This window comes from Ochotona curzoniae, unplaced genomic scaffold, assembly GCF_017591425.1.
Source record: "Ochotona curzoniae isolate NIBS_2020 unplaced genomic scaffold, NIBS_Ocur_1.0 contig_42, whole genome shotgun sequence".
In the NCBI taxonomy this organism is placed as follows: Eukaryota; Metazoa; Chordata; class Mammalia; order Lagomorpha; family Ochotonidae; genus Ochotona; species Ochotona curzoniae.
Genome location: NW_024466166.1, coordinates 139,453 through 148,000, shown reverse-complemented (window position 1 = coordinate 148,000; position 8,548 = coordinate 139,453). Strand labels below are relative to the sequence as shown.

The 8,548-nt window shown below is 37.3% G+C and overlaps 1 protein-coding gene across 1 annotated transcript; it reads right to left on the bottom strand.

Moving 5' to 3' along the window:
- Positions 1–4,058: 4,058 nt before the first annotated feature.
- On the bottom strand, positions 4,059–7,780 carry LOC121159465 (zinc finger protein OZF-like). Its single transcript, XM_040984628.1, has 3 exons — positions 7,693–7,780; positions 7,073–7,137; positions 4,059–5,796 (listed from the first exon to the last, which is right to left on the bottom strand). Exon 3 carries the CDS (start codon positions 5,785–5,787, stop codon positions 4,162–4,164), a length of 1,626 nt encoding a protein of 541 aa, XP_040840562.1. The 5' UTR covers positions 5,788–5,796; positions 7,073–7,137; positions 7,693–7,780; the 3' UTR covers positions 4,059–4,161.
- Between the last annotated feature and the right edge of the window lie 768 nt (positions 7,781–8,548).

The following is an 8,548-nucleotide window of genomic DNA, read 5'->3' as shown; positions in this document are numbered from 1 at the left end:
CTCAATATAGAAGGAAATACTTGAGACATAACCAAAGATGTACAAATTCATTGTTTAGCAAGACAGTTGAAAAACGTAAGAAAATCCATGTATAAAATAGTTAACAAATGACACCTTCTCTTTACTTGGGAGAATTTAAATATATTAGAAGAAAACAGAGGTAAAGAACTACGTGAGAATTGATTACATGTTGAACAGGTGTAATTAAATTCAACACAAAACAAATAAAAATGCCTCAGAAAAGGGGTGTAAAGAATTTAAAAAGAAAAGATGGACTGTGCTGGGCCCTGTACTTGCTAGCACATACAAGAATCTGGTTTGAGAAGACCTCAGACAAAGTTTCTTTGGAGATCTCCCCAATCAAAATGCTGGACTCAGAACCCTAACCAAGAAAAGAGAGAAGACAGAACAGGTCAACCAACCATCTCAGCTATATGTTGGCAAACAGAGACTCTATGATGGACTATGTCAAGCAGTGGATTCTTCAAAGACCTCATAGTGCTTGGAATGGCAAGATTGGCAGTGATTCATAACTGTTGAAATATCAAAACCACTTGAGCAAGAACCTCAGAGAATACCCCACATCTGGGACCTGGGAAGGGTGGGAAATTGGGTGGGCCTTTTCCCTTAATACCCACTTTAAAGATGAAGGAAACAATGTGGAAAAAATAATAGTCTTACTCACTTTCCTGTGGCCTTTGAAACTTTTTACCCTAATTAACTATGCAAAGATTGTCAAAACATAATATTTTTGGGCCCGGCGTGGTGGCACAAGTGATTAAGGTCCTCGCCTTGCACGTCTGGGATCCCATATGTGCACCAGTTCTATCCCGGCAGCCCCGCTTCACTTCCAGCTCCCTGCCTGTGGCCCAGGAAAGCAGCAGAGGACGGCCCAAAGCTTTGGGACCCTGCACCCGCATGGGAGACCCGGAAGAGGCTCCTGGCTTCAGATCGGCATAGCATTGGACGTTGCGCTCACTTGGGGAGTGAATCACCGGACAGAAGATCTTCCTCTCTGTCTCTCCTCTCTGTATATCCGCCTTTCCAATAAAAAATAATAAAAATAAATCTTTAAAAAAAATAATAATTTTAAAAAGGCTAAAAATAAAACACTTCTATGAAAAAAAGATTCTGAAAGCAATCAAAAGTTTTTATAAACTATTAACATAAAAGCTTGTTTAAATTTATGGTATCTAAATTCTAGCTTCATGGAGTGTGCCTTTGTGGCTTATGCTTGATTTTTAGATAATATCAAGAATTTTTTTTTCTAATCTCAGGAAATCTAATTCCATGTAGGATTCATCTTCCATAAACCTTGATAAAGCACTCTACTATTCCTTCAGTTATTTTTTTCTATACCGATTCTATTTTATTTGCCCTATGGTGTGTCTCCTTTATAAAATTACTATCTATTACAATGCTAGTAATTACAATAGACAAAACACATCTCTCATACCTGTCTTGAATATTCATAACATTCTTATGCACGTGGCACAATTTACATTTCTCTCTCCACTCTTTTTGGATTTTTTCACTTTACATTTAAAAAAACTAGGACTGTCAGTGATGGTCTAGCTAATCCATTGCCTGGAGTGCCAGCATCTTATGACAATTGGAATCCAAGCTTCTACATTTTATATTTACCTCCCTACTTATCACCTGGGAATGAAGCAGATGGCTGTAATTTTTAGGCCACTGCACAAACATGGGAGAGCTGGAGGGGGTTCCCACTGAGTCAGCTATGGCATTGGCAGCCATTTGGAGAGTGAACTGATGAATGGAGGATCTATCTGCCCCTACTGTCAATCTGTCTTTCAGATAAAAAATTAAAAATAACCCAACATATATAAATTAAGATGAATAGATAAAAATATTGAGTTTATCTGTAATTATTTATATATTTTTTGATGTTTGGAGAAATTAAGTGAAAAAACAGGGAGATATTTTTATCTTATGGGCCCTGCACAGTAGTCAAGTGGCTAAACTCTTTGCCTTTCACATTGGGATACCATATGGGTGCCAGTATCCCTCATGCTCCACATCAATAACCAGCTCCCTGCTTGTGTCCCAGAAAAGCAGCCACTGACAGCCCAAAGCTTTGGGACCCTGCACCCTCACAAGAGACCCATATTCTCTCTGTATATCTGACTTTCCAATTGAAAAAAAAATTAAGTTTTACCTTACTTAATACATTCTTAAATGTTGTTACACTCAAGTACAAAACTAACAATGTTTTAAGACATAAAAACAGTTTGAAAAAACTAGATAACAGCAATTGCAAATGAAGAAAAGACAAAATAAGGATATTTAGGTTAAGTCTCTGTTGCTCATATACAGGGGTGGGGGAAAGATACCGAAAGTGGATATATTGCATTTGAAACTTGTTCCAACCCATGGTTACTAAAGCAGGATCTATAACCTGATTATATACATACTATTTCATCTCAACCCTCACACATCCCTTCATTTCCCCATTCCACCTTTCTAGGAGGCAATGAGAAGAATCAAAGGACATTAGAATACTGTCAGAGCAATTGGAAATGTTTGAAAAGGGAAACTGCAAAACATTAAATAAATCTCACTGCAAAGTAGTCTCTCTGAGGTGTGTTCCTAGTGAGGACCTTGGCCAGGATCTAGTCAGTATCAATATCAGTGGGATCACAGCTAGGGGCTCACATGAGAATGCTGGTGGAAACAACTTAGATGTGCACAAACTTCATCCTGGAATTAAAGGCATTGATAATATGTTACATGATACATTCTGCAGAAAAAGAGGCCTCTCTTGTATTTGATGCTGAGCATTTTGGACCTTGATAGGGACATGTCTCTAAATAAGTAATAGAAGTAGTCAAGGCTTTCACAGATGGGACCATGCCAATGAGCTTAATACTAAATATTTCACTTACTTCAGCATCAGTCATGATGCCCATGCTTAAAATAACATTTTTTAATTCATCTGAACATGGAATTATAATAGAGACAGAAGCAGAGAGGCATCTTTATTCCATTGATTCAAATCCCAAATGATTGCAACAAAAGTAGTTGAGCTGGTGTGAAGCCAAAAGTTAGGAGATAGGTCAAAACTGAATCTCCTAGGACATGAACCAATTGTGCCCTCGGTTGCCACAGTAGGATAACCAGAACCTTACACAACTATCTTATAGGGCTGGATCTGATGTTCATCCTCATATTTGAAAGACATTAGGCACAGGTTGGCATCCATTGGCAAGAAGCTTGCTGTCGGAAGCCATGGTGCAGGAAATCAGCATGAACGTGACAGTAGTTGTGGCAGCTGATATTTAAACTGCAGTGGCCATTATCATATCACAAGTCAGATGCCAAACAATTCTTATGCCTCTTGCATATACCTCTAAAAGTATGCAATAATTAGACAAGGGCCAAAAGTGATCCAGTTTGCCAGATGTCACAAATGAATCACTCCCCATTCTGAACAAAAAATTCATCCTTTAAAACTGGGTTATTAGCATTACAATTGCCACATGCATCGGTTGATATTTGTGAGTCCCATATTAATCTATTATAGAATATTTGTGAATTAGCACTATAAAAAAAGCTATACTAGATAACTGCATAAATGCTATATGGAATTCAAAACAAGTGTTATACACAGAATATTTATTTTCAAAATTAAAATGTGAAAGCAGAACTTATTTACAACAAAATTACATCAGGTAGATTCCATTTCAAATATTTTAGCAACACATAGCCTTCTTCAGAAATATGACACACCTCATGTTTATTATTTGACAATTGTTGAGACTTTCACACATCCTACTGCAATTTTACAATGTATCCTATCTGTAATTTACTAATGCTTGTTTTGGACTTTATACGATTTGACTGAGAGTAGCTTTATACTAGCTAGTTTTTCTGTTTACATACTTTTGTTTTTCTTAGCTTCATAGGATCTGCATAGAATTGACTTCAGAAAATATGATTGTTTTTACGCAATGCAATATTTTTGTTGCTCCTTATGGATATATTAGTGAACTGTGACCTCATGTTAGTTTTTGCTTTGTAGTACAATCAATGTTTTTTGTGTATGAGTTTTTCAACATTTCTTCAGGCATGTGACTTAGTTTATGCAATAACTGCCTGCTAACAAAAAGATTTTCCATACTCGTCATACTGAAAAAGTTTTTATCTTGTGTGAACTCTATGATGATTGATTAGGTCTTTTTTACGGCAAAACACTTTTCCACATTCACTGCATTCATACGCTTTTTCTCCTGTGTGTATTCTCTGGTGTATAATTAGGGATGGCTTTTGACAAAATGCTTTTCCACATTCACTACATTTAAAAGGCTTTTCCCCTGTGTGAATCCTCTGATGTACAATGAGACTGGACTGCTGGCAAAAGGCTTTTCCACATTCACTACATTTATAAGGTTTTTGCCCTGTGTGAATCCTCTGATGTACAATGAGACCGGACTGCTGGCAAAAGGCTTTTCCACATACACTGCATTCATAAGGTTTTTCCCCTGTGTGGATTCTCTGATGTCTGATTAGGTGTGACTTCTGACAAAAAGCTTTTCCACACTCAGTACATTTATAAGATTTTTCTCCTGTGTGAATTTTCTGATGTCGGATTAGGTGTGCCTTCCGACAAAATCCTTTTCCACATTCAGTACATTTATAAGCTTTTACTCCTGCGTGAATTCTCTGATGTGTGATAAGCTGTGACGTCGAATAAAAACGTTTTCCACATTCACTGCATTCATAAGGTTTTTCCCCTGTGTGGATTCTCTGATGCACAGTTAGGTGTGACTTTGAATAAAAACTTTTTCCACAATCAATACATTCATAAGCTTTTTCCCTTGTGCGGATTTTCTGATGTATGCTTAGCTGTGACTTCCGACAAAAAGCTTTTCCACATTCACTGCATTTGTAAGGTTTCTCTCCTGTGTGGATTCTCTGATGCACAGTTAGGTGTGACTTCCGACAAAAAGCTTTTCCACATTCACTACATTTATAAGGTTTTTCCCCTGTGTGGATTCTCTGATGTACAATGAGACTGGACTGCTGGCAAAAGGCTTTTCCACATTCCCTACATTCATAAGGTTTTCCCTCTGTGTGGATTCTCTGATGTCTGATTAGGGATGACTTCTGACAAAAAGATTTCTCACATTCATTACAATTGTATGATTTTCCCACTGTGTGAATTCTCTGATGTGTAAGGAGACCTGATTGAGTGCAAAAGGATCTTACAGGTTCATTACAATCATACGGTTTCTCCTCAGTGGGAAGCATCTTCTCTCTAGTGAATTCTGACTTCTGGTAAATATTTTTGCTACATTTATTGCACACAGAGAAATTTTCTCCAATTTCACTGCCCTTCTTGGTGGTTAAGCTAGAGTTACAGCTAAAAGACTGTTTGCAGTAGCCACATATATAGTGACTTTTCGCTATTTGGATTATCTGATTTATTTTGAGATCTCTTTTATAAATAGGACATTTCTCACTCTTGAAAGGTTCATGGAGTTTCTTTCCTGAGTGTGTTTGTTGATGCTTGACAAAATAAGGATTGCTATGGAACATTTTCTTGTCAACCTGAATTGTTTCTCCTACAATGATAGGGTCATTAAATGGGTCTTTGATACAAATTTTCTTACACTTAAGGAACATCTTCGTGCTGAAAGTTTTTTCTTTTCCATTGTGTTCAAAAGATTGCTTACAAGTGTACATCTTGTCATGCTGACTGAGCTTTTCCGCAAATTGGAGTTTGTTCTCAGGTACATTAGAGGCATGCTTTTTCTCAAGTGACATTTCATCAGGCTTCCTAGGTAAAAAACACATTTTGAAATAAACTATGGTGTCCTTTCCTCTCTTCAAAAGGTACCCCATCTCTGAGTCTTTCCTGGGACACACTTCCCACCTCCCCTCTTCTTCCAAGTTCACCTGGTCACTTCAGAAACAAACCTTCTGTAAGCAACTGAGTCCCAGTTTCTGCTCCCATACTAAGCTGAGGAAACAGCCACTGAGATTCCTGGTAACATTTTCTCTGGTGTCCAATACAGGGCATGAAATGGCTTCTTATACCAGTCATGTTGCTTGACTCAACAGAAAGAATTTACCGTGTTGGTGTGCTTTCCCTCAAGTGGGACTGAACCTTGAAAATGACTCTTGATACCCCATGGTTCTGCATAAAGATGGATCCCTCCACCCCATCCACTGTCCACCACCTAGCTCTGGTTGAAACTCCAAATAGGTTCTTTTTTTAAGGGGGATGAATTGCTGTTTCCTATCATCTCAATTTCTCCTTTGGGAGTATGGCTCTGGGTGTGTGTTTCGAAGAAACCTGGTGGAGGACTGACAGTCCCTCTCAGAGGCTACTTTTTTGCATGACGGGAAACTCCCTGGGTGGATTCTGAATGCTGACGACCTGGCATGGTACCCAAGTGCCAAGCTTCTTTCTCATGTTTCATGTTGGTTTATCCTTAGTAAAGGAGGACTGACTCATGGCACCCCGACAAGTATTATGCTTGGTTTTGATTATTTGAACTGACTCATATGCACCTCTGATGATTCTCCCTACACCCCTGAGACGAACTAAGACCAGTTTCTTTATTTTGACTCCTGTCTCAATTCTATCACCCATGTGTCTTCCAAAATCTGAGACCTGAACAGCAATAGAACAGGAGGAGTACATTTGAAACTACACAAGCTATTGATTGAGAGACAACAAATGGGAAATGTCTTCCCACAGGTTCCTCCTCAGACAAGGAGGAGTCATACAACACTTAAAAATCCAAGACCCTTCTGAAAAATGGTGCATCTCCCTCTCTCCACTCAACAGGTATCCCTCCCATCTATCTCTTCCTCTCTGAGGTGGTCCTTTTCCATTCCCTCTGCTTTCTACATTCACCTGGTAACTCTGCAAATAAAACTTCTCTCAAATAAACAAAAAAAAGAGACATATTTCTACTTTCTTTTTTATACAATTTCCTCTCCATAGCTTTTCATAGCACGCGTCAATTATGGCCAGAGCTTAAATTAATCATCTTTGCCAATGCAACTCTTTTTGAAGTTATACAATTTTTGTTATTACAACTTGCCTGAAAGTGGTTTCTTGATTTTCTGGATTAGTTCCAAGCAGCTCATTCTTTGTGTAAGGATCTGAAAAGAGGAAAAAGAGTAACCATATCTGTGAATCACATCTAAGTATCTCTTTTCAAATGCTCAAGTAAGACAATGATGTTTCTTGCCAATCTAGATATAACAGATTTTAATATTCAAAAAATGCACACATTTATGATCATTACACTTTTTAAGTTAATACATTAATACAATAAATAGGGTTTCTTTTTCAATTTTCAATTACTTGAGATTTTATATTTTAAGTTGATGTGGAGTAGGACAGAAAATATGGTACAGCAATTCAAACTAATGCTTGTAATGCATTACATCGAATAACAGTTCCAGTTTGTCTTATCTTGCAGGGATCATGTAAAAGGTCAATATTTAGCTCTACATTTTTGGTTTCAGGTTGATCAATTTTAACATTTGAAAGCATTGTTAGAATAAAACTGTATATGGAGACTGTGGAGTGCCTTTGTCTCATGTATGACATAACCTGATTTTGGAAGAAACATAAAAAAAAAACAACATGAATTTCAATGAATATTTACTGAGATACATATCAATTTCACTTCCCAGTATGTACTGCCCTACCTGAAAGTTGCTGGGGTACAGATTTTTCCGCAGTCCATGGTACTGATTCTTGTTCCAACTTGAAGATCACATCAGGTTTTGTTATGTGATACCCTGTTAATTGAAAATAATAGCGATTTTGTGAAATCACTATCTTGGAGCTTAAAGAAGAAAAGATTGGATCTAGAATCTGAGTCACAAAATGGCTAATATGAATCATTATCTGAAGAATAGATATTAAGATTCTTTAAAGCCTCAAATACTAGTCCTACTAGATACTAAACTTTATAAGTTCTTCTTTAATTTGTCAAATATAAAGAAAGTATTCTGCTTGGGCATGACAGATTATCACTCACCCACGAACAGCAGATTGCTATAGGTCTCAAGCATCACATCCCTGTACAGGGTCCTCTGAGTATTGTCCATGATCTGCCACTCCTCCTGGGTAATGTCCACAGCCACATCTTCAAATGACACCAACACCTGCAACAACACATGTCTCCTCAGTTCTGGATCACTGGCAGTACATTCTTCCACGTATGTTTGATTTGCAGCTTATATGAATGCAGCTTAATTTATAATCTATATGGCATTATAGATTAAAAGCAAAATGAAAATACTCATTCTGCATTACTTTTGCAACTCCAAAACTACAATAGACTATCCCTTATTATTTTGCTGCAGATTCTTTCCTCTAATGACTCTGATTTTCATTAAATATAGATGGCATCATTAGAATAAATCTGCAAGTAGAAGATATCACTCTGTTTGTCCCTGTTATTGCCACTCTGCTTTTCAATTAAATTAAAATATATAAGCATTTTAACACTGAGCAAAAATATAAATTTAGTGCCTGTAATAGTAAGCTGAGTGATTT

What these genes read in the sequence shown, in the direction of transcription:
- LOC121159465 (XM_040984628.1), bottom strand. Translation starts at nt 5,787, where the DNA reads ATGTCACTTGAGAAAAAGCATGCCTCTAATGTACCTGAGAACAAACTC.